The following is a 27,925-nucleotide window of genomic DNA, read 5'->3' on the forward strand; positions in this document are numbered from 1 at the left end:
CCTCCTAACCAGTTATAACAACCTCCTAACACCTCCTAACCAGTTATAACAACCAATATAGCAAGTTGTAACAACGTTCTAATACGTCATAAACACGTTAAGCCAAGATGTAACAACTTTATTACAAGTTGTAACAAGCGGAAAATAGAGACAGTTTCGGTTTGTGTTTCCAGGGTTCTGTCTCCTCCTGCTGCTCAGGATGCCCCCTACCAATCCCAGACATGCGAAGTTTCCTCCCCATCAACAGGTCTTAGCTATCTACCACACTATCCTCCAAAGGATACCTGATCAACCAGGCTATGACTCATACGTCAGGCTGCGAGCAGCCGCGTCCAACAGCCTAGTTCATCAGTCCGGCAACCAGGAGGCCTGGTCGACGACCGGGCCGCGGGGACGCTAAGCCCCGGATGCACCTCAAGGTAACTCTAGTTCACTGCCCTTCCCGCTAGGGGTCATCTTATATTTCACTTAGTTCACCTTAGACCAATTCAGTCATCATTGAAATATGTAGGAGATATTATGTAAAAACAATATGGGGTCGTGAGTCAGTACATTAGACAACCGACGGTCAGAAAGGCGGGGTCCAAGAGCTAGCAGCTTGATCCTGATGGCTACAAATAGTAAACACAGCCACACAACAAAAATATCCTCCCAATTGAAGACATTCGCGTGACTAGTTTAGCTTCAATGATAATAAACTTGATCGTAATGCCTAGGCAGACTGTTGTGAATCATGAGTGGACTTGTATCTACCTCTATAATCAATACACTTAGCAGTATATTGCTGTAGAAGTGGCACCCTGTTTGTGGCACCCCTGTCTGTGGCACCCCTGTCTGTGGTACCCCTGTCTGTGGCACCCTACTTGTGGCACCCTACCTGTGGCCCCCTACCTGTGGCCCCCTACCTGTGGCCCCCTACCTGTGGCACCCTACCTGTGGCACCCTGTCTGTAGCACCCACTATGAATGGACATCAATAATTCAATGATATATATAGAGAAACTTGCTTTCTTCCTAGTGACCAAAAATTAGAGGTTTAGTGTCCTAGATAAAAATATTGACTGGTCAACAGAACAGGTTCGTATACTCCTACACAATCACGTGATTAGTCTAACCAATCACGTGATGTAACGTGTTTCCTGCACGAGAATGCAAAGTTTGCACGTATATACATCTCTGGTGCCGTACTGCCGAGATTACAGACACCGTGTAATCATTAACCGTCTCTGCTCAACTTTCTAACCGGAGGGGACAGTGCTTAGCGGTACAGACGGTCCCACCAAAGCACCCCTATAGCTGCAGAATGTAAGCCCCCTCATTCCCTCATTGCCGCTAAGGTTATTAGGAAGGTCTTAGGGGTAGTGTAAGTACCATAATTGGGCTAGAATATGAATATGTAGTTTATAAGTCATACGTGAGTGATGTGTGTGTGTGTGTGTGTGTGTGTGTGTGTGTGTGTGTGTGTGTGTGTGTGTGTGTGTGTGTGTGTGTGTGTGTGTGTGTGTGTGTGTGTGTGTGTGTGTGTGTGTGTGTGTGTGTGTGTGTAAATTGTATCATGGAAGTCAGTTCTGGTTATCCTTATTGTCGTTGTTAAAGCTTCGCTACTTGGAACAAAAAGTTCCAAGCAGCACTAGCTATGGCGAGCCCGTGGCGTTCTCTGGTTATGCGCCACACCAACCTCTTATCTCATGCACCTTCAGCCCCGGCCGACCATCCACCCCCACCAATCAGCCCCACAGGTCGGGACTCTCTCCTCTCACGAATGACGCATTCCCCCTGCTGGCCATTCTAAACATATCGACCTGAATTTACCTGAGAGGCCATCGTCTCGAGTGGCTTTCGACGAGGACAAGAAGGCGGGCGGTGTATCAAAGATCTTTCTATTGTTCTTGCTTTTTCAATGTCAGTCATTCCTTCTCTCAGTCCTATAGTTTCTTGAAGTTGTGTGAGTTCATGGGAGCTCAGACACTGCTTTTCAATGTCAGTCATTCCTGCTCTCAGTCCTATAGTTTCTTGAAGTTGTGTGAGTTCATGGGTGCTCAGACACTGCTTTTCAATGTCAGTCATTCCTGCTCTCAGTCCTATAGTTTCTTGAAGTAATGAGTTCATGGGTGACTGACATATGCTCAGATTGCTGTAAATAAAAACAGTGTTGATGTGAATCTTGAGTTATGAAATAGGTCCCTTTAAAAGGGTCATTAGACCAGAACTCTTGGATGGATTTGAAGAAAGTAGAACAGTGCAAACTGGAGCCAGCAAGTCCATTGTTTATCACAATGAAATGTGTGAAGTAAAACATGTGGATGGGGCAAGTAACAAAGTCAGTAGACTAACAGATGTTGTCACAGCTCGTATAAGACTTGGCTACAAGTATCTCTGGCAGTTCGGCTTGTATAGGGATCTAGATGAAGTAAAGTGTAAAGTGTGTGGACAAAGACAGGGACACACACTCGAACACTGTATCTTGGACTGTAATAAAATTGAGCCATTTAGAGATAAATCTAAACTTACAGTGGCAAACCACCTAATTACCAAGGATAAAATACCTGAAATCCTTGCACTATCTATATTTCGCTTCCGGTAGATAAACGCCATATGAGATTAAGAAACAAGTAGTGTATTGTGAAGACTAAGAATAACAAACAGCAGCTCCCGGATGACTGCAATATCTCCATAGGTAAAATAGTTATGTATTAGAGAAAAGACCTACCAGTAATGTACAATGATTTACTGTAAACATATAGCTATACTGAAACAGAATATTCTCTGTATCTACCTGGAGGTGCTTCAGGAGGCTTAGTGTCCCCGCGGCCCGGTCGTCGACCAGGCCTCCTGGTTGCTGGACTGATCAACCAGGCTGTTAGACGCCAATCTAGCTGACATTGTAATTATAATGTGTGAAGGATAGACGTAATTGTTAATGTAATAATCACCCTTGAGGTCTGATAAAGACCTTTTGTGCCCTCTGTAATCCTTTTTGCGCTACCGCTCACAGGATGAGTATGGGGTGCACAATAACCCAGCCGCCTCCGCCGGCAACAATCAAATAAATCCATTGAGTGCATTAATCAATTTGCCATCGTCACGGCGAGGTCATTTGCACTGCATACCAAAAAACTCACCATATACACGTTTAGAAATGTCAAAGTTACGTTAACTAAAGTTTACTCACTGTAATAAATCCACAAGGGCCGTGAAGAGGGTTCGAACTCTCATCAACAAAGTAACAAAGACTATTGCCTTTTTAACCGTGTTGAATCCTAATAGCACTAAGTCACATGTCTTACAACTTAAAAAATAAATCAGGAACTATTAGCATCATTTTCCAGTACCTATTTGCTGTTAGGTGAACAGAGGCATCAGGTGTAAGGAAATGTTGCTCAAACGTCACAGTTACAGCTATGCTAACTACTGCGCCAGAGGTCTTATCTATTAAGTTTCACGTAGGAAGACCTCACATATGGCGTTGTTAATGTCTAGCCATGTATCTTCTTGAGGTTATCTTGAGATGATTTCGGGGCTTTAGTGTCCCCGCGGCCCGGTCCTCGACCAGGCCTCCACCCCCCAGGAAGCAGCCCGTGACAGCTGACTAACACCCAGGTACCTATTTTACTGCTAGGTAACAGATTGTACGGCTAAAGATATAAATATATTCGTTATACATCGCAGTGTGTGTGTGCCTGGCTCCATATCTCAGCTAATGATATATTCATTCACATCTCATGTTATACTTTAGATTCAATGGAATGTATTCGTGGAATTATACATTTAAGAACTCGTACTGAACGTGAACATCTCTCAGAGGCACACCAAGTAGCCTGTTCTCCTACGAAGAACGTTGCATTTCGCTCGTATGCGTGACATAACGGCCAAAAATCGTCGTACTAGAAAATAGAAGCGGCTGGCTAAAGTGACATACTGTCCCGTTCTCTGTTTTGGGTTCTCTGGTAGGTTAGGACACTATAAATTGACCGTTTTCTTAACGTTGGGAAACCTTAGGAGGGCAGACTGTACCAAACACAGGTGTGGGTGACCAGAGGATTACGCTGACTGAAGCCATACTTTATGCGACCACCACTCACTACCAATTATAGACAAATACTTTAGTCACTGTTCTATTTTGCTGCAATGTAATTTTCTTTCATAACACCCATAAACCTAAAAATACTTTCGTCATGGCTTGCTAGTATAAACGTTTGGATACAGTCTAACTATCGAAATGAATTATATTATTAACAAGCAACAATTAATACAATGATACAGCGGCCGTAATGGCAGACTCAATGAAGCCATTCTGACAACCGCGCCTAAACCTCATTCTTTGTTTTGTTTTGACTAGCAAGAAAACAAATGGTTATCAGCAAGCGAGCCACGCTATTAGCCAACCACGTGTTCTCCATAACCCGACAGCCTGGCTGACGACACCAGAGAAAATTGCTTTGCCAAAGTGGTTGTGGGAAAATAAACACACATGCATGGGTATGCCATAAGGGGAATGAGAGAAAACGGATGTTTACTAGTGGTAAGGGAGGGTATAGTGAACCAGGTTACTGTGAGAGGTTAAACTTCACAGTATACGGGGAGTGCTGTGGTCCGGGCAACATTGATCTTCCTCCAAAACCACGCACCAACGCTTCCTCTTGAACCCTCTACTCAACTCGGAGGTCCAAAACTCCTTGACTGTACTTGAGGCTTTTATGTGACACATTCACCAACACTTCAGGTCATATACTTGACTCGTTCACAGGGGCCGCAGTCTTGTACTTGGCTCGTTCACGGGGGCTGAAGTCTTGTACTTGACTCGTTCACAGGGGCTGCAGTCTTGTACTTGACTCGTTCACAGGGGCTGCAGTCTTGTACTTGACTCGTTCACAGGGGCTGCAGTCTTATACTTGACTCGTTCACAGGGGCTGCAGTCTTGTACTTGACTCGTTCACAGGGGCTGCAGTCTTGTACTTGACTCGTTCACGGGGGCTGTAGTCTTGTACTTGGCTCGTTCACAGGTGCCGCAGTCTTGTACTTGACTCGTTCACAGGTGCCGCAGTCTTTTATTTGACTCGTTCACAGGTGCCGCAGTCTTTTATTTGACTCGTTCAACGCTTAATACCCTAACTTAGCTCATTCAATACATCAGACTAGCTTGGTTCGTTCAACACCTCACACACTAATATGGCTCGTTCAGTACCTCCGTTCAACACTTATCTCATACCTCAGCAACTCGGCCTCAGTATGTTCATTCCATCCAGCGGTCGACCCCAAAGACGCATTCAAAAATTTTAACATGCTGTTCATTCAAATTAGGAATATTCTCAAATATAAATTAATATATTAGCATACTATGCGTATTTAGGCATTGGTTAGGTTAGGTGTTTAGGTTCTGTTGGCGATTATTTGTATTTGTAGTACATGGGTGAAGCATTTACAGCGTTGTGGTTCGAACACAAGTCGTCAGTGAAGCATTTGTTCCAGAAGTGTTCGAACGTCATCAGTTGAGTCGTGTGAAACCGTTTTTCATTCATAAACGGGGGTTCGGCGGGTGCATGGAATGGCCTTTGGCCTTTATTTATAAGAACGCTGCCCAAACGCGTCATCCCGGCACTCTTTGTCCAAAGATGACAAAAAGAGTGCTGGGAAGACGAGACACCACGAGCGTAACTCTCATCCTGTAACTACACTTAGGTAATTACACACATTCATATATGACCACTACAAAAATTTGTATCATTACATTCACAATTGCCTGTACTGCATTAATAATAATAATAATAATAATAATAATAATAATAATAATAATAATAATAATAATAATAATATTATTATTATTATTTTTATAGTTGGAATTGAGTTCCCGGGTCGTGTACTGGGACCGGTTAAGTTATTCAACGGCATTATCATTACCGTTATTAGTGTACCCAGTTCGTGTGGTTCCTGACCTTAGCCTGTCTACCCACAACTGCTCGTTCAGGCTCCTGCACCTTTGCCTCCATGCAGTCATAGCCTGACACCTTTGTTGCCATAGTCACAAACCGCCACAAACAGTAATTAATCGTTGCCACATTTAGATCATTTATATTCTGATGTGAAAAATGTTCTGCCTTTACAATTTAAATAATAAATTAACAAATATATAACAAAAGTATTTTTAAAACGTTAAAATATTTTAGACATTAACTTCTATTTTTCTTTGTGTGTTCTAAACTTTTGTTTAAATGTCGAAATTTAGAGAATCACTGAGATCAGAATACCTAAAGCTATTCTATGTTCTAAAAAAAATGGCAAATATAGAAATTGTCCTTGAGAGAAATCTCATTTTTCACCAGAAAGATATAGCAAGTTCAAGGGTTAGTAATCCCTTTATGTAAGAGTCTGTTCACATGAGCTAGCCTAATCCCTTCAGCTGTATCTCTGTGTATCAGGATAAATACCCAGCGGGTTTTCTTCCTATTGAAAGGTTTTTGTTCACATATACTATGGCGGTATGTTCACTCACGTGATGAGTGATGCTGCCCTGTAAACTCATCCTTCCTTTCAACATGAAAATAAATCATTGTAATCGCTATTCAGTATCTAACAAATGGGAAGCCTAAGATATTGTGATTAGAAGCCTTTTGAAAATGCTGGCTCCACGTAGCAGCATTTACGAACGAGAGTTTCATCATCTTGTATCATCTAGATTCTGCAGACAAGGAGCAAGCAGAGGGTGTGGGAGAGCAGACAGGCAGCAGGAGGGAGGGAGGGTGTCTGCACGTAATGAGATGCCTCAGGGCTGTGGACTGTCACCCGGGCCTTCAATGTATTTATAGACGGGACAGGTCCCTGTGACACTGCAACTTTCAACACATTTTTGCGCCTTAATCATATTTAAACGCGTTTCTAATTTAGCAGCTACATTAAAATATATGAAAAGTTGGTTATGTCAAGAGTTGTGAACAAATTAAATCATTTAGAAATAACTTTTATCACAAATGTACATTCAAAATGAACTACTACTAGAAATTGGGGATATTTAGCTGAATGTATCTAGTTCGCTTACTATAAGGAGTGCATATAGGTGACTGTTCAAGTTCAAATACGTTTATTGAGACAATAAAATACACCTCAAAGGGTACACCTGAAAGGGATAGAGAAGATTAGGCTATTAGGTGATTGTAATCTTTACGGGCTACTCATGCCCGTGCCACTTCTTGGGTAGCTTAATCTTCATCAATCGATTGTAACCTTTCCACCGCGGCCTAGTGGATGGATGTGGGGTACATGACAGTCAAATTCAAATTGTAGGTAACCGACTCACCGCAGATGTCAGTTGCTTTGCTCAAAGTATATGGGAATGCAAGTGCTTTAACTTATTACAGTACTTGACTGTAACCCTTCTGATTCTATGTTAAGATCGTTATCTCGTGCGATGTTTTTTTTTGTATATATAGGTTAGACTCGGGAAATCTGTTGGCTAGAGTTGGAACACTTTTGGATAGATTATGAGGCTATCTTCAAAAATACGCTGCATAGGTCAAGGTACCTCATTATTTTATTCTGAAGGCTTTATATTTAAATTTGAATTTGATAAAGCTTTCAAAGTTGGTGCATGTTGACCAGACCACACACTAGAAGGTGAAGGAACGACGGCGTTTCGGTCTGTCCTGGACCATTCTCAAGCCGATTGTAAGAATGGTCGACTTGAGAATGGTCCAGGACGGACCGAAACGTCGTCGTCCCTTCACCTTCTAGTGTGTGGTCTGGCCAACATACTTTAGCCACGTTATTGTGACTCATCGCCTGCATTTGGTGCATGTTACGGGCCTGTGGTGATAAATGATAATGATAATTTGTGATCTACCAGTAACCCAACCACTGTTATGTTATAGGGCTGAGAGTATACTTACAACTTATATGCTAACACTCCTTCCAGCTGAGGTGAACAAGGCCTGCCGCCCTCCAGGGATAAGTAATCTCAATTCAACCTGTTAAGGTATAACAATCCATTACACACTGGACACAAATTATGAACAAGTAGTTGCCACTGTTAGCTTTATTATCACAAAACCCCTGGCGTTGCCTATTGACATTTACTCTTTGAACAGAATCTTCCTTGGATAGAGATTAATACAATTATAATATTCTAAACAAGCACAAAAACTTATGATGTAAGCACAGTGTAAAGTTCTGCCAAAACCCCACAATACATAATCCTTGTCAAGCTGATTAAATACAAACACTTTGTATTCTGCTTGAAATTTCATTATTATACTAACTATACATGTAGAGTGGTGGCCAGTAAATAATGAAAAGAGAGGACTTAACTGCCATATGAATTCGAACAATATACACAATACACCAAGCAGGTCAGCCAGTCAGTTCCCAATTGAAAAACAGTGTCCTCAACCAGCCACTGCCTGCCCAAAACAGTGTTCTCAACCAGCCACTGCCTGCCTAAAACAGTGTCCTCAACCAGCCACTGCCTGCCCAAAACAGTGTCCTCAACCAGCCACTGCCTGCCCAAAACAGTGTCCTCAACCAGCCACTGCCTGCCCAAAACAGTGTCCTCAACCAGCCACTGCCTGCCCAAAACAGTGTCCTCAACCAGCCACTGCCTGCCCAAAACAGTGTCCTCAACCAGCCACTGCCTGCCCAAAACAGTGTCCTCAACCAGCTACTGCCTGCCCAAAACAGTGTCCTCAACCAGCCACTGCCTGCCCAAAACAGTGTCCTCAACCAGCCACTGCCTGCCCAAAACAGTGTCCTCAACCAGCCACTGCCTGCCCAAAACAGTGTTCTCAACCAGCCACTGCCTGCCCAAATCTTATACAGCAACGAATAACTTTGAAATTGCATTACCACCACCAAATTTTTACAACTATAGCCTAATATGATAAAATCTTCCGGCTGTTTAATAATTAACTATTTTACAGATTTACATCTCTTAGAACCAGCCAGTAGCTTATATGGTATAAATTCATCATTCTGTACCACCGAACAATAAAATGGAACCCAATATGTTGTAATTAGTATCAAAATTTTCAAACGAATCAAACCTTAATTTGTTCACAGAAACATCATTTTTTTTTTATTTTCATTGAGTAACAACGTCCCTTAAAATTGATTTATAAAACTGGAACTGGAATCGCAAAGCATCAAATTCAAAACCTTTACAACAAGAAAACCGTAATAATATTTATCTATAAGTGAAATATCACCACTTTCCAAATTATTTCTTTCCCCGTAACTTGCCGCCTGAGAAGAGAGTTCAGCCCTAATTTCGACTTGACGCAATTTACAACTTTTTATTCACTCTCGTATTCTTGAAGATATCCTCACAGTGTACCCAAAATTTGCCAGTGTAGGCTACTAAACATATGGCCCTGTATGACTAACCATCTTGCGAGATGGGGACTTTTAGTACCACTGCTACCTTATTCACTCTTGTGTTTATATCCTCATAATACACCCAGAGTCTGCCAGTGCAGACTGCTGATCACACGCCTCTGTATGACTAACTATCCTGTGTGATGGGGACTTTTTAGCATCACTTAGCTAGCTTTTTGACACACTGTACTCCCCTTCATATAGTCTAGGGTAGCTGCACAAATGCAGATCTACCTAATGTATTAATAAAACAAAATTGACGCTATTTAAGCCTCAAGGCAGACTGGCAGAGGCTACTCTACGCTGTGTGAGTTGTGTAGCCTCTGCCAAATTATATGCACTGCAGCAATCTACAGCTGATGCCGGAAGTGCAATTGTTGTGGCTGGACGCCCAGTTAACACACTCTAACTGGGCTATACTTTATGCTCCGTTGCACTCGGCTGTGTTCATACTTAAAAGTTTTATATATTTACCTGATCGCCACTATCTTTCTGGAGGCCTCGACGAGGACAGGAAGCCGACGGCTTGTCGAAGGCCCCCCCCCCCCGCATTTGTCCTGATGATTTTGTTCAGTTGGATTTTGAGACTAAGGAGCTTTTTGGCATTTACGGCTTCGGCGGATAGGCGGTTCCAGAGGTTTATAACCCTGTGGGGTGAAAAAGCATCTCCTGTTTTCAATCCTACATTGTGGCTTGTTGAGCTTGAAACCTTGGGAGATAGGGGATGAAGGGGAGGTAAGGTAATCAGGAGAATGCGCTAAGCCATTACGACAATATAGCACTAGGCAAGGATATGTGGATAAGGAGTTAGGATAGGACGGAGGAATAGTGCGGTGTTCAATCCCACTTGGACGGTCGGGAATTGATCGCAGGCTTGCAAGAATCGAGATGGAGGTGAAGTGGAGGAGGAGGGCAAAGAGGGGGAGTGGGTAGTTGTCGGGATTTTGTTGTTGTTAAAGGTTCGCTACCTAGAACAATAAGTTCCAAGTAGCACGGGCTATGGTGAGCCCGTAGGAAGATGGAGGATATGGGGAGAGCGGTGAGGGAAGAGACAGACTGTCCCGGGCACCGCCGGCTACCCCTCCTAGTTAGTTATCAGTGAGTGTCATCATTTATTACTCTTAAACACTTTGCCTGGCCTGGCGGGCCACCCGCAGCGCACCACAGGGTAGGCCGGCCGGTGCTCGTCAGGGCACAACCACACTCCAATGTTTATACTCTTTCAAGTTTTCTCACCTCAATTTTCGTGCTACGTCGTTCATTTTGGTATCACATTGTTCGCAATTGAATGCTCTAAAGAGACATAGGCATATAAGGGAAAATAGAAGAACATTACCAATACCATAAGATAAAATACATAGTCATGTGAAAAAAAACTGCTTTTCTTCATTGTTTAGTCGTTATTCATTCCTGATATTATTTGTTGCACTATATCATTCATTTTAGTGTTGCTTCGTGTTTATAAAAGCAGTAACTAAACATACCTGAGGTCAGACAACCGGAACGGGCACATGTTTTGACCTGAGGATAGGCCTGGACAGTCACCATGAGCGGGGTCTGGAAAACACTGAGCCTCATCCCGCGCGCGCAGGTCTCATGACGCCACGTGCTATATACAGAGAATGGGAAAACGTTGGTGCGTATTTTAAAATAAGTTTCATAATAATCGGACAATAAATGGAATTTTTACAAATATTTTAATTGCTGACGAGGTTAACGTCAAGATGTCCCACACTACGTGTATTATTTTTAATGACTGCGAGAACGTCATCACGAAGCCAATTAATAACTTCCTAGATCAAAATTTTAGCATGCTTGATGGCTTTTATGTCTTAAGCCAGGTACATATATGAGAATTTTTTTTATAATTCAGGTTAGAGTCTATATCATACGAGTTTTCTCTCCTTTTTGCTTCCGATTGTCAAATAAAAATCAGCAAAGTATATACAATCAAGAGTTGTTTAAAACCAATGATTTCCTGTAAGTATTTCGGGAACAATTATATACAACGAACTATAGCATTAACCCCAAGAGAGAGAGAGAGACAGAGAATAATATCCACTGGCTATGCTATCAACAAATTACCATGCAGGAGGAAACTCCTAATATATGGATCATCCAATAAAATCAGCAGACAGATTGCATCACTCAGCTGCGATAGGCTATAAATATGGCTGGCAGCAGCACTTGTGGATGTTGAGCTGACCAAGCGTGAAATTTGTCAGCAAAACCGTCCCACACCATACGTCAATATGTAACTGAATGGAAAATATATGTATGTGTGTGTGTGTGTGTGCTGAATAATTACAAAAACACGTGATTCGGTCATGCGTTTGTATCTACAAGGAAAATGACTTTTTCGACATATACATCTTCCCTATTATGATTACTTCATCACTGGAATAATGTTCCAAAATATTCGTATTAAACAAAGGTTTCCACAGCAAATAGTCAGTCACAGCTGCAGTTTGTTCAGCTGAAATATCCATATTTCCGCTAAGTTCAGAGTCCCATAATGTGCCTCTTTTGAATTTAATTATTCATCATAGCCATAACTGGAAGAAACTTTTATAATATGTGAAAATGTAGATAAATTGAGAGTTACTTAATAATATGAAATCACGTGCCCTTAAATTATGATATATGACGAAACTAATCATGCACTAAAAGCAGCAATATGAAAACAATATATATATTTAGATCGAATAAAACAAAACATTTAAATAAATAAACTTTAATATGAGGTAACATTAAATTGTAAAAATAAAACGTAATATAGAAATAAATAACACGAAGTGTTTATTAAATTATTAAACACATACGCGCATTGAAGTTTAAGACAATTTAAAAACCATGTTTATATAGCTATTGTATGCATCGTTAAGTTTTATAATTTACGGGCTATTCATGCCCGTACCACCTCTTGGGTAGCTTAATTTTTATCAATCTTACATGAACGTCTATACGGGCTCACCATAGCCCGTGCTACTTGGAATTCTTGTTACGAGTAGTTGAATCTAAAACAAAACAGCAACTTAACATACTTGATAAGTGTCTGATAATTGTTTTATCAGGTTCACGGCCTTGACAGGGACATAAGTCCCCTGTCACAAGTAGAGACTCCTCATTTGCGCGAGATTCATTTTCCTTGATGGCTCTGAGAGCATTATCTTCTGCTGTTTTCTCTGCGTGTTCTAAGAATAACTTCAAAGTCTTGATTCGACACAATCTACGCTGTCATGATGTTTAAAAACAGCTTATTTGTGTAGCCTGCAGCCAGTCTTGTTATTCAAGTTCTATTAGTTTTTATGTAAGTTCTTGTTACTTGCGTTAAACTTTAACAAGCAACGTAATGTTAAAATCACTATGACATTGGGTTGGGATTGAACGCGCGTCCAAACTCTCCATATATATATATATATATATATATATATATATATATATATATATATATATATATATATATATATATATATATATATATATATATATATATATATATATATATATATATATATATATATATATATATATATATATATATATATATATATATATATATATACAAAACTCAATGGTACTGTCCTTTAGGCTTTTCCTCCGAATTTATAATTAAAATTATCCTATTAATTTTAAGATAAAAATTGACGAAGAGATAATTAAACATTTGTTTACCTACATAATCACTTATTGTTCACGTGTGCTAAAATTCTGGGGATAAAGGAATTCGTGTAGTTTCTTACTTAGAATAAATAATAATTCCCTCGCACGCATAGTGTTCGAAATGTCACCTGTGCTGGAGTCATAACTTTAGAGACATGATGTTATATTTATACCTGACCAGCGGCCACGATATGTCAGTGACAACCAGATTATATTTGACAAAGGTTGCAAACTTTAGGATCACACTTTATGAAGGTCGAACTCGATAAAGCTCACGCTTGATAAACGGCATAGCGGATAAAGCTCAAGCTTGATAAACGTCATAGTGGATACAGCTCACGCTTGATAAACGTCATAGTGAATAAAGCTCATGCTTGATAAAGCGCTCTTACATGATAAACTTCACACTTAAGTGTGTGAGGAAAAATAAAAAACTTCAAATACATCTGGGAGGTGAATTGAGCAAGAGAGCGGGAACCAATTTATCGTAGCACCTGCTCTGGCAGCTGTGACGCATAAATTGGTAGTCTGGTAACCAGCAGTAGCCTCGTTCTCTCTCCCTACTGATAACAATGATAAGCTCACGAGAAACCTTTAGGGATGGGCATGATAACAGCGGGAATAAGCACAACAAGGCACTTGCCTCGACATTATAATGGCGGTATTAAAAGCCTCAACTCCCGTATGATTAGAAAGCGTTACAGGGTTAGATTAAGTCACTTAACAAGTTGTAATGGTAGATTGTGAGTCGTCAACACCTTCTCCTACCCCTTAGGTCAGTCTTAAATCACAGTAAGGCTCACAGTTACAGCTTTACATGTTTATTGTTCAACATACTATTGTTTGCGTGATAGGGTGTACATAACCTTGCCTAGTCGTGCTTATCTTTATGCGATAACACTCTCCCACACACCTGTACAGCCCCACCCAACCATGTACACTTGTATACAGCTGGTAGTCACACCTACACATACCTGTGTATCCACAAACAGACCTCAGAACCTCCCTATAATAAGCCTACTTATCCTGGAGGGAGGATAAGGGAGCCGGTCGGCCGAGCGGACAGCACGCGGGACTTGTGATCCTGTGGTCCTGGGTTCGATCCCAGGCGCCGGCGAGAAACAATGGGCAGAGTTTCTTTCACCCCATGCCCCTGTTACCTAGCAGTAAAATAGGTACCTGGGTGTTAGTCAGCTGTCACGGGCTGCTTCCTGGGGGTGGAGGCCTGGTCGAGGACCGGGCCGCGGGGACACTAAAGCCCCGATATCATCTCAAGATAACCTCAAGATCCTTATCCACGGAAATCTGGATAGGCTTGGTGTTGGGCGTAAGGTTAATCTCTGGAGGGTTATTAAGGCCGCCTTAAGAACTTACTAACCAACGAGCGAGTATAATTTAGTCCTGAATATAGTCCGGGACTAAAGGAAATTCAGGATGTATATATCCCGTGAGCAAATGAACATTTACATATTTGTAAAACTATGTGGCCGCAGATCCCGTTTCTAAGCGCGCCAGGATGCATGTGATCGAGTGCTGTACTCAGGATGCATGTGAGTACTGTACTCAGGATGCATGTGAGTACTGTACTCAGGATGTATCTGAGTACATACTCTCGTCCACACACGTGCACATCCACTCACTCATATACATACATACACGATGAATTTCTTGACCTTATGTATACCTTCTAGCCAGAGATATCTAATTTCTTTCTGCCTATGTATACTCACACTAAATCCCGCTCTTCTCTCAGTTGGAATAGTGTGAATACACACATGACTCTACAACCTCAATTACGGGCCAAATTAGGAGCACTTTTGGGTCCAAGGGATGAGGTTCAGGTCTCTTATCATGCATCTCAACACTAGTTTTATGTGTCAATAGCGGCATATTACACGAATTATTCACTAATTTTAATTCTTTCTTAAATTTCTAGATAGCGTTTACATCCTAATAACACAACTCAATCAGAACTCCTTGAAAACTCTTATGCGAGTTAAACACAAAATAACTAGCTAGAGATTAAATTACAATTTCTTCCATACTCTTATTTCTTCTAAATATATGTATATAAGCCTACCCTTATTTGCACGTATTATCCATTATTCACATTTTTCTAAATACAAATATCATAAGAATAATTAAACGTAAATCAGGACATTATGTTATATTCAAATTAAGCCTAGCAATAAGCCTAGCAATTAAGCAATACGCCTAGTCAGTTCACTTTGCATACGGCTTACTCTCACATTTGCATATGCAAGATGCATAAATGTGCTTACGGCACGTCATCTTAGTAACGCCTTTACTTAATCACTAACACTCTCGTATGTAAAATAACATAGACGATTTCAAATTCCGGGGCAGACATGATATGTGACAGAGCAGAGGAGGCGGGTCTCTCCTGGAACAATGCATGGAAGAGTGTGGGAGCCCGTGTGGCAGGACACACATATGATACATATGACGTGTAAAATGCAGCCACACCCATGGCTGTGGTTGGAGAGATAAGCCAAGCATCACACTCATGGAAGCCATCATGCGGCTGAGGACAGAGCATCTCCTCTCCCAACATGTGCAGGAGAGAGAATTGAGTCATTGTTAGGCTCTTTATACTGTATATTTATATATAAAATAGTAGCTTAAAAGCTCTCCAGTTGTATAAACCGAGGAATTAACACATCACACACTCTTTGCACAATCAAATATGTTTAATCAAGCGCTAATACTATATAACCCAAGCATAAATATGAGGACAGCTATTTCCTGCTGGTCTGTTGACAAGCACAAAGGCAGCTGCGGGCCACGTGTCTACTGCCTGGTCAAGGTCATCATTTGTGTGGTGTTCACACTAAAACATTCAGGCAACTGTACAAGCGTTTAACACCTATAAATCAATTAATAAAATGTTTATGAGCAAGCTAATATGACAATTATAACAAAATTATGTTAAACACCTGATTTAGACATAATTTTTATGAAAAATTTTAATTAACATTGCTAACGTCAATAACCCGATCACTCACAGATGTTCGGGCAGCTTGGCTTGGCTTAGAGCAAGACAAGTAGGGTAGTGTTTCAAGTGCAATGTTTATATATAAGTATGACTATGACTACTCTCTTCTGCTGCTACACACACTAATATTATGACTACTCTCTTCTACTACACACACACACTAGTACTACGACTACTCTCTTCTACTCCTATTACACATGCTAGTGAAATGCAACAAAATATTAACAATTTACTTTTACATACCAAGTTTTGTAAACTGAAAAAATCAATAAATGTTATTTTATGTAAAATACTGATGACTTGCGGGGGTTCTCATCTTCCCTGGAACCAAGGGCAGTTCATTTGGAGGTTTTAATAATTTTATTGGCAAACATTTTGAGCATGTTGTTAATGTCCATTTTATGTGGGATTTAGAAAATGATTTAATGGTTATCTGAGTTTTCTTATTCACAATTGGGCTTCCATAAATATGGTAGGTGTACTTGAAATATCACGTCCGGAACGCTTTTCCTGTTAATAATATATATATATATATATATATATATATATATATATATATATATATATATATATATATATATATATATATATATATATATATATATATATATATGTCGTACCTAGTAGCCAGAACGTACTTCTCAGCCTACTATGCAAGGCCTGATTTGCCTAATAAGCCAAGTTTTCACGAATTTCACGAAGTGGTCTTTCTTAGACCACTTTCAACCGTCGCAAAATAGATGGATATACGGTACATGATAAGTAAATTAATTTATATGTAACTACAAACTCACCGCAAATATTAATTGCTAAATGGATATATCAACACTGGGTACAGGACCTGGATCACAACAGTCTACAAATTAAACTGTATAAATAGCTTATCTAGACAGAAGTTTGCTTGACAAAATTCTGAACCCATTATATGTGGCTCTGTAATCATTTCCACTACCACCCACAGGATAATTATGGGGTGCAGCAACTGATCTAAATAAAAATGGGACCACTTTCTCCTGCTTCCGACAATATAAGGGGTGCGCCATATGAGGATATTTTATGCACGATTGTTTTCTTAATTACTCTTAATAATATATCCTCCTTTCTATCTTGAGTTCCTTATACAATCTATGCATATATTTCAATTTTTCTTGTCAAATTGCAAATTTAAAACTAGCATATATAATATATGTTTTTGATTATTTGCAAATATACATCTCCAGTCATATTTGCAGCTACAAATTAGTTTTCTAAGATAAATTCAAACTAGTTCACATTCACACTGTGTCTTGTGCTACCCACTACTCCCACTATTAGTACTTAATACATGCAACTTCACCTGTAATAATTTCCATCAATTTATGTGTAGTTATTATGTTAAACTCAAATTTTGCTCCAATGTACATTTTAATAAACATATCTGTTAGATGCTTTGCAAGAACGTAAGAAGACATATGTTATGAACTCTCACAATCCTATTGTACCTTCTTGTATATAAATAAATAAATAAGAGTAATGTTATTGAGAAAATCAATACATATAGTTAGTTTAGTTCATTTACTATGCACCCTATACCCATCCCATGGGCGGCTGTGAAAAACCTCACAGAGACACATCATTCACCAACTAAGCAAGTTACAGTCACGATGAGGTAGTTACAAAGTGTAATGACCATATAGTTATACCAAGAAATCAGTAATAATAATAATGAAGACAGGACATTTGCCCGAAGTTTGAAGACATAGCATTTGCCCGAAACGCTATGCATGCTAGTGGCTTTACAAGAATGTAAAATCAACTTAATTTCTATGTTCTCTGTTAACCCCCAATGTACCTTCTTGTATATAAATAAATAAATAAATAAATAAATAAATAAATAAATAAATAAATAAATAAATAAATAAATAACGAAACGCTATGCTTTTTTGCCCGAAACGCTATGAGTATTAGTGGCTTTAGGTATTGTATGTACTAGCTCTGTCTATAAATCAATCAGAATGTTTGTAACTCTACATCTATATATGTACTTTTCCTAAATAAAATATTATTGAAATTGAAATAAGTTAATTGAGGTAAAATACACACAAAGGGATGAGGTAGCTCAAGCTATTCTCACCCCATTCAGTACAACGTGTTCATACATATATAGATACAGACACATCACAAACAATAAACATATTGCCGAACATTCTGAGAAAATAGTAATAATATTATTATTAAATGTTTCCTGCCCGAAACGCTTTGCGTAATAGTGGCTTTAGGCATTGTATGTACTAGCTCTGTCTATAAATCCATCAACTTTTGTATCTTACCTTGTATGTATGCACTTTACCTGATTAAAAATGTGTATTTGTATTTGTATTGAAAGGGTACCACCTCTGGTGCAAGTGTAGGGACCCATAGCCTCGGAGAAAAAAATAAAGAGTCCTCAGAGAAGACCTTGTGGATCCTCACTGAACACTTAGATATTTTCTTCTCCTACCACCCCCTATTCTTTTGGTATGTGTGTGTATATTTATCAAACTTTACCTTTATTTGTATTATTATTATAAGATTATATATTCTATATTATTAAGATTTAGTCATTAATGTTTATCATACCCGAAACGCTTTGCGTAATAGTGGCTTTAGGCATTGTATATACTAGCTCTATCTATAATTCCATCAATCTTTGTAAAATCTCTTGTATGTATGTACCTTACCTAAATAAACATTTATTTATTATATATTATTTATAAATGAAGAGAGGGCATCCGTTTTCTGTGATGGAGACTTTCTCCCGGCCGCGGTGTGGTGCTGCAGTAGTCGCCTGGATGTTGACGGTGTCGGCCTGCAGCAATGGCCTTCGGTGGTGTTATTCCTCTTTATAGCAAACGCAGTGCACCCTGGGCTCTGAGAAGAATATTCAGATCGAAAGAGAAAGTGCTAATACTGTTGGTGTGCTTGACTTTCCTGTTTATATGCATAGGGCCTATATTTTTCCTGCCAGATTTGCGAGGGGGTCTGAGCACCCGAGTAGACCATGTTTACAAAGTGTACAAACAGATGCAGAAGGCTGGACCCGAGCTTATACTTCCCCCTCCCCCGCCGCTCTCAGGGGAGGAAGGAGCTGTCAGGAAGCACGAGGGAGTTTACCATAACTTGGTGGAGCACAATGATGTCCATCTGTCGGACGACAAGCAGAGGTTAATGGAGAAAATTAACAGTGACGATGAGTTGCGGCATTTGAGAGTGATAGAGAAGCCCGTGGTGCTGACGGTGAGCTCCACGGCGGCTAGTAAGGTTAACCCCATAGTGGAGCAGGTGGACGAGAGTGCCAGAGTGCAGGGTGGCAGTGGGGTGGAGGCTGAGAAGGCCGGCCTGCAGGTCAAGAAGTCGCTGCCTGTGGTCCAGGCTGGGGAGGATGCCGACCCCGTTGCCAGACAACGGAGGGAAAAAATTAAAGAGGTAAATTTTGCATTTAGCTTTTGAGTTAAATTTAAGGTGTCGTAATCTGTTGTATTCTACGCAGGTGGGGATTTGATTCCCCCGTCGTCTTGTGGTTGGGTGTTATTCCTTCGATCCGTCCTCGGATTCGAGATCCATGTTCTCGTGTCCCTTTCAAGGGCTGTATAGTCGTACTGGCTTGGTGCATTTCCTGATAATTACTTTGTCCGAGCACTGAACCTTTACCCGAACAGGTCCACGGAGATACGGGATAAACGTCCGAGTATGTGTTAAATGGTTGATTTGCCCAGCTGTAATATTCCTATCCCCAGGTTCTTTAACCCCATCTCATAAATGTAATATTTGAAGTGCCTTCTACTTAATTTTCAAAATATAAACATTCTCTGGGATGTCAGCTGTCTCCTGTTACTATTAATAAAGGCCAAATATTCAATGACGCTTTCTTCTACTATACTGCTGTAAGTTTTATGATTGCTTGGCCACTACAGATGCAGCATTGGGATAATGGATATCTCCCGGTAGATACCTATGTGTATGCAATGGGTAATGACTTTGTCAGAAAAATAGTTCTATGGTTAGTTATTAGATGCTTGCATAGGACCGTGCTCAGCTGATCTGTGTTGCAAAACTGGGAGCTGATGTGCAATATTACACCTTGGGTGAGGCGAGTGAGGTGTGATCACGTCACCTGCCACTATTTTACGTTAAATTGGTTGGTAGGACATAAGCAGAGTTTACGAGACAAGTTTATCCATTTGTTTTCGTTTGTGAATAGTGGAGTGTGCATGAAGCATATTTAAAACTATATAAAATGTCAATTCTTCACATATTTTCATTTTCATGATCTGACAAATGTAGGGTAAAGTTAGGGTTGCTGGATACCTATGAAAGTTGTTGATATTTATGATGGACTAAATATATATTTATATTAGGTTTATTGCAAAACTTATGAGTGAAAAAAGGGAACATTGTTCTATAAAATGTGTCTGAAATGGATATTATACATGCAAAAACCTACAGAGAGATTAACAAAAAAATTGGAATGTCAGAAGTTTTATTGGACACAATCCTCTACACATCCTGGCACTGGTCTACAGATGGCGAGACATATCACTCATTTGTAAGAGAATTACGCTAGTATAACCACGTATGTTAAGATGTATTTTATTCATTCTTTCATTTCTGTGTTATTAGGTAACTGTTAGGATCTGTGGGGGATTGAAAACCAGTGCCAAGTATCATAGTGTAACGCTTGGTACTCCCCAAGCGTTAGCTCGGGAATACCAAGTGAGCGGGTTCGAATCCTCCTCATGGCTCTTACGGATTTTCTCCAATTGTTCAGTTTCTCATTTCTTGGGACTCACAGTTACGATCTGTTATTATGGAAGGTTTTACCTTCTCTTCATCCCATGCAATTGAAGACTAAATAATTTGTTTGGAGATACATTCCTTGGTAACAACTCATTATAAAATATGATATTAATATACAGGGTAGCATGGTATGTTTGGCATGCATCGGTGACTCAACCTTCGTACCCTTGAAATAATTCTGGGTCGTACTTTATATAAACATGCACAGATTTCATTGTCAACTGAAAGGAGACGATTCCTGTCTTTGCTTTTGACACTAGTTAAATGAGAAAAATTCAACACAACAGTGACTCCAAAATACATTTGCATATGATTAGAATTAGCCTATTTATCGCTATAATGGAACCCCCTTAGTTATCTTGGGGTTCTATGGAACCCCCGTTGAGAAAAGCTGATATAGCTCAACACCTAAATATATCACACTACAATAACATTTTGCGTAATTTTTGTTTGTCACAATTGTTTTTTTATCTAGTCTTCATTTATCACAAGAAAAAGTATCAATATGTATTGTTAACCACCAAAAAGTTCACATTTTGCATCATTGAATTAGCCCAAATGGCATTCTCTTAAATATAAAATAAAACTGAAAGAACTGAACCTAGCCTAACCTGTCCTAGCAATCTTAGGCTTTATATAACGCATATACTGTATGTGTGCTACTAGGCCTAGGAATATTTTAAGTTTTGTGTTTAGCTTTTTCCCCTCGACTCTCTAAAATTAAAAGTACAAAATGTGATCCTTTTGGTGGTCCTGCACTATATATATATTGGTACTCTGGACCAAATACTGTAGTTACTATAAGTACAGTACTGTCGTTTTATAAAAATCGGTTGGCATGCTACATTATAAATTTTAGTTATTTTGTATCCCATATTATGCAACGACCTGTGGGTTATCCAAACAGCATTATGATGTGTGACAGGTTGTGGTATCGCAGCTATACTGAACCAAGATGGTGTGATTCTCCCTCACATAAATAAAAAAATAATGCTGCTATTGGCCTTGCAGTGTGTAAGTCACAGGTGGAAACAAAAGAAAATCATTAAATAAATAATTAAAACAATTCACTGAAATATTAATGAACAAAAATGGCACTTGAAAATACTTGGCTATTATGTAATGCAAAGGTGAACTAGATAATATGACATTAATACAAAAATAAACTATAAGCAATGAATACAAAGCATAAAGATATACTTGTGTACTGTAGATGGCTACCATACCACCCTACACGTTGCGTTGGCTGCAGGCAGACCAAGGTGTTCCAAGAGCACTAAGAGAGAGAGACTGCCTCTCCAGGGAGGCAGTGCCCTTTATATAGTCCGGCGGTGATGACTCATTCAGTGTCAATGCAAGGTGGACATCTGGTCAACTAGCAAACTGCTCGTTGTGGCTGGCGGTGCCTTTGTGTTGAGCTGCACCACTGTCAGTTGAAGGTGGCTAACTGCTTGTTTGTGGGGACAAACTACCAGTTATCAGTGGCGCCCGGCTTGCCTCTTGAATCGTACCAGGCCGTGCCAGGCCCTGGGGGGGGTATGGAGAGGTGGCAGGACTCATCTGGGCTGGTGTAGAGGTAGACTTCCAGTGCAGAGGCATTGAAGGTGAAGGGAAAAGGTAGTTCCACTGCTATGCAGGAGATTCACGTGACAGATGATTCTTACGAATGACAGTACTATCCTCAGTGTTTGTATAACAGCCAGGAAATATTTCTATACTGAGGGCGTCTGACAGCTGAATGGACAGCACTTCGGATTCGTAGTCCTGAGGCTCCGGGTTCGATCCCCGGTGAAGGCGGAGACAAATGGGCAAAAATGCTTCTTTCACCCTGATGCCATTGTTCATCTAGCAGTAAATAGGTACCTGGGAGTTAGACAGCTGCTACGGGCTGCTTCCTGGGGGGTGTGTAACAAAAAGGAGGCCTGGTCGAAGACCGGGCCGCGGGGACGCTAAGCCCTGAAATCATCTCAAGATAACCTTACACTGTCCAAACAATTTTGTTTTCATTATCACATATTCCCTGAAGCTTGTTTCCAAAAAATGCAATGCCCCTTGTGCTTCTATCCAGCGCATAAGCAAATCTTAGATAAGAGTTTATTATTGAGCTATTCCTTGAGTAATGAGACTATTCTGCAACATAACACAAGAGTGAATGCTGTACACTCAACACCATAAAAATACAGTATTACAATGTTTGGAATTGCAACATGTATCATTTGTCTTCATATCCCAGTTGCAGTATCCATATGGTGAGACATACCCCCACATACGTAAGGGATGGTCAACTGGGATTCGTAAGGGATAGTCCTGGGGACCATTCAGGCTTGTTCGTACGCATAAGGGAATCTTGCTTGTAGGTACTGTACATACATAAATAACGTTTCGTTTGATTAGTTCTAATGCTTGTAGGCGAGAACAGTTGTGAGCACCAGCTAGCACACAAGTACAAGAGCGCCCAAAATACTTTTAACTCAAAAGACATGTAAAGACAGGTGTGTTGCTTCTGACTTTGTCTTTATTAATTAATATTACATACTGTATTAGGCATTTACCTTTAATAATTATTATTATATACAAGTATAACTACTGTATCACGCAATAAATGTAATAGAAGTTTACCCCAAAACTGGCCACAGTCTTGTGTATTGTGCGTTCGGTCATGTTTGTGTGCATTCAGATGTGTAGTGTTTAGGCTGGCGGGTGTCTTTCTTACGAAGCCCGGATTATGTTTATTCTATCACTAAACATATTATGTTGGGGTTTTAATATTGAGCATTTATATACAATACTGTGTATACGAAACTTACAAATTTTGTGTCTGAAATGGTGAAAATATGTGCGCGCAATCCGTCCTCTGTACCAAATGTGTAATATCCTGCTATGAGATTAAGGCAGCTCAGTCGATTAAAGCAGTGTCTGGGATCCTCTCGGACGTAGGTTCGAACCCTCGTCACGGCCCTTGTGGATTTGTTCATCCTGCTATGAGGCTTAGAGTCGCTTCTCGAATGTCCAGTAGATGGGGTGAGAGTCCCTACGAAAAGTAAATTTAAAACTGATATCTTTTTTCTCCAATAAGATATATTTCCTGTTATGCACTGACAATATCGAATATATAACTCCATCTTTTTGAAGGCATGTGATATTTTAGCCTTCATTAGCGTATCTCAGTTAATTACACAATATGTCGGCCAATGCGTAGGCTTCTACACTCCATGACCGACAAGCTACTGGACCCGATTATAAAAACACATGTATCTTCACTTGAGCTTTAAATATGTCCATGGTAAAGGACTTGAAGTGAAGCTTATATTTCAACCTTTCCTGAGACATATAAAACATTCACGATTATTAACGTATTTACATGATATAAACATTTTTCAGAGAGAGTTGCTCTGTCAATTGGTGTGTGCGGGGTCGGTGCTCGCCGATTATAAAAATACACGTACAGTATGTTCGTTTGAACTTTAAACATGTCCATGGAAAAGTATTTAACATGAAGCTTATATTTCTATCTTTCTTGAGGCATATAAAACATTTACGATTACAGTACAGTATTAACATATTTATTTGAAATAAACATTGTTTTGAGAGTTGCTCCATCAGTCGATCTGTTCGTCGGTTGGAACTCTGCGGTGTACACATATCTTTGCAAGAGTTTGAAATGTGCTTATGGTAAGGTATTTAAAATGAAGCTTATATTTCTATCTTTTTAGCAACATATAAAGACACTTAATTAAATTCATTAATGTTTCTACGTGAAATAAGCATTCTTCTGAGATGAAGGTGATGAGTCACAATAACGTGGCTGAAGTAGTTTGACCAGACCACACACTAGAAGGTGAAGGGACGATGACGTTTCGGTCCGTCCTGGACCATTTATATATATTCATCTCAAATTCTGAGATGAATATTGTGGGTTCCAAGCTCGACGAGCAAGGAAAATTGCAACTTTTATACAACTTCATATATCTTCAGTTTTACTTAAAATATTTTTCAGATAGAGGTTTTGCATATAGATTATGTTTCCGTTTTTCTTCTGACATAATAATTTTTGTTTAACGAGTTATCATTTTCTTGAAAATTATCTTCAACAATTTTCTTTGGGCGTTTGTCTGTTCCAGCATACAATAGTTGCACATTTTTAGAATCCGATACATTGGTTGACCCACCTGATACTTGGGTCAGATTCCAATATGATTCTGAACATTTTCACCTAACTATGTACTGTACTCATAGCTCACAAGTGTGCTACAGAAAATTACATTTATATTAAAATTAAAATGATTTTATATTGATTAATTAGTTTTGCGTACATACATTATATATTTTTATTTCCCTTTCCGATATATTAGCCCCATATAATTTCTTTCCCCTTCTTATACTGCATGCCAAGGGGTCCAGACACTGACATTCCAAGGGATTCATATACCATTGGTGGCCTGTTTCTTGTGAACCACTTGGTGTTAAGATGCGATATAACTAGACACATTAGCAGAGTGTACAGTATTAATATTTGTCGTGGTGTTCCATGAAAAACTGAACACTAATATTTTTTCTAGCATTTTTGTATTAGAGAATGTTCATGTTTTAATGTTAGTGTTATAATCAAAGAGTTCTCTTACACTTTTGTGGTTTCGTTCTGTGCACTAGTGCAGGTGGTATAGGCTTTCTCAGTGCTGTTGTCTGATTACCAATGACTGGATATAGGCAACTCTTCCCTAACCACTTTAGGAAAAAGTTCTGTAGCTGTCCTATACAGTGTAATTTTGCCCAACCACTTGGGCTGGACGGTAGAGCGACGGTCTCGCTTCATGCAGGTCAACGTTCAATCCCCGACCAGCCAAGTGGTTGTGCACCATTCCTTCCCCCCCTGTCCCATCCCTAGTCCTTGTCCGTATCCCTTCCAGGTGCTATATAGTCGTAATGGTTTGACACTTTCCCCTGATAGTTCCCTTCCCTTATGTCAAAGTGGTATGTTTTATTTAATGCAGTTCAGTGACTAATTAAATAAGGAATGGACATTTTTTTATGAAGACAAGTATAAAGTGATATAATATGTAGTTCTGCTAACCACAAGTTACCAAAACTATGAATGAAAAAGTCTGCAAATTGGGAGGGTCTCATGCATAGCATTTTTACAAAACATGTCAGGATATGTAAAACTACATAATATGCTTTAGCTATGTAAAATAAAATATATGAGTGTAATGAAACACTACTGTGCTATGGGTTACCCCTCTCTTCCCTCTTCTTGCTAATCTCTATATGGAGTACTTCAAAACTGTTCTTCCCACTATTGATATTCATCTCTTTCTCTGACTTGTTGACATTTTTGCTCTATGGCCCCCATCTGGTTGATACCTGGTTGATGGGGTTCTGGGAGTTCTTCTACTCCCCATGACCCTAGTCTTTTCCAGCCTTTCCACTCTTCTCATAACAATCTCACTCATATCAATTTCAAAGATGAATGGGAATTTAACTACCTCCTTCCCTTTCTTGACGTTTATGTTCACAACTGTGTCCTGTTTCTCCCTCTCGCTATTTACCTCAAACCCACGCACAGTGGTACGTACATTCACTTCTTTTCCTACCATCCTCCTTCTGTTAAGAAAAGTGTTCTCATCTCTCTCCCTCCATGCATCAGTGACCCTCAGTTTCTTGATTCTGAAATTTCTTTTATTTCCAAATCTTTCTCTCGCTTTGGATACCCCTTACATTTGATCAACTGTGCCTATTCTCAGGCTAAACATAATTTCTTTCACCCCTAAACCTGTTTCCAACACTAGTACCGCTGTGCTCTTCTTTCTCTTCACACCCCTAAACCTGTTTCCAACACTAGTACCGCTGTGCTCTTCTTTCTCTTCATATCTGAACTCAAAAATCTCACTAATACCCTTCGTCCTCTTGACATTAAGCTTGCCTTTTGGCAAACTAATACTCTTTGTAGTAATCTGGTTCACACTGCTCCTCCTGCTTCCAATGTTGCTGGTGTCTACTCTATTTCCTGTTTGTCTTGTCCTCTCCAATACTTTGGTGAAACTGACCATACACTTAATGACAGACTTAAGGGACACACACAAAAGAAGTGTTAAGTCTGCAAACACAAACAATGCTCTTTTGTCATGTTAGGGACTCTTAATCATCCTATAGATTGGTCTTCTTCCAAAATAATCTTTCCTGCCTCTACTCTTCACAGATGCCGTCTTGTTGAATCAGCCCAGATACACACCCTACCCAACATGAACCTTAGTCCTGGCTTTGTTGGTGTTGACTCTTCCCTTTCACAGTACTGTACATACAGTACTTAAATGCTCTAACATTCTTAACAAACATGATCTGACTTGAGCTTTGACCCTGTTTCTTATTCCTACCTCTTTTCTTATTCTTACCTTACTCTTATTCTTCCATTCATGCTATTCCTAGCTTATTCTTACCTTTTACTTACTTGTTCCTGACCTCTCCTCACACTCTTACCATATATATTTACCTGTACCTTCCTCTCTTCAGTTACATGACTTGATAATAGTCAAGGATGGGATGAAACATCGTCGTTTCTTCACTTTCTGATGTGTGGTTTGGTCATATCTTCAGTCACATTGTGATTCATTGTCTGTATGTATCCAAAAGGCTTTCTTGTGCGGGACTCCATAAAAGGTTGGCCTAAGGAACGAATGAGCCTAGGAACGGTATTTGCAATCGGCCCATCCTTCCCTGTCTTGCAATGTTTGTAATTGTATCACAGAAATGAAGTAGATTTGTTACACAAGACCTTCCCATTTGAAATCCAAACTAACTATTCGTTATCATGTTGTTACTTTCCAGGTACTCTGTCCACTTGATCTTAATTACTTTTTGTAGTGTCTTTACTACCCCATTTATCTATGATATAGGTCTATAGTGTGGGATGTGCATCCAGAGGGCAAGCATATTTTGTACGTTTATTATTGTCATGATTACTACCCTATATGTCCACAAGAAATCACTTGTGTATTCAGTTGGAATGTATGAATTGTAACATACCACAAACCAGTTTTGTATGTGTCATAGACTATTGGTGCTCAAGCAAATGGAG

At 39.7% G+C, this 27,925-nt stretch overlaps 1 protein-coding gene across 3 annotated transcripts in view; it reads left to right on the forward strand.

The window, feature by feature from the left end:
- Nucleotides 1–18,834: 18,834 nt before the first annotated feature.
- The window catches only part of alpha-Man-Ia (alpha-Mannosidase class I a), a 33,846-nt gene continuing 24,755 nt past the window's right edge, over nt 18,835–27,925 (forward strand). For all 3 annotated transcript variants that reach the window (XM_069309579.1, XM_069309578.1, XM_045763373.2), the window contains exon 1: nt 18,835–19,482. In XM_069309579.1, the coding sequence (XP_069165680.1) occupies nt 18,874–19,482 (609 nt within the window). In that variant the 5' untranslated portion in view covers nt 18,835–18,873. The remainder of the gene's footprint in view (nt 19,483–27,925) is intronic.

The sequence above is a fragment of the Procambarus clarkii genome, chromosome 65 (assembly GCF_040958095.1).
Source record: "Procambarus clarkii isolate CNS0578487 chromosome 65, FALCON_Pclarkii_2.0, whole genome shotgun sequence".
Lineage (NCBI taxonomy): Eukaryota > Metazoa > Arthropoda > Malacostraca > Decapoda > Cambaridae > Procambarus > Procambarus clarkii.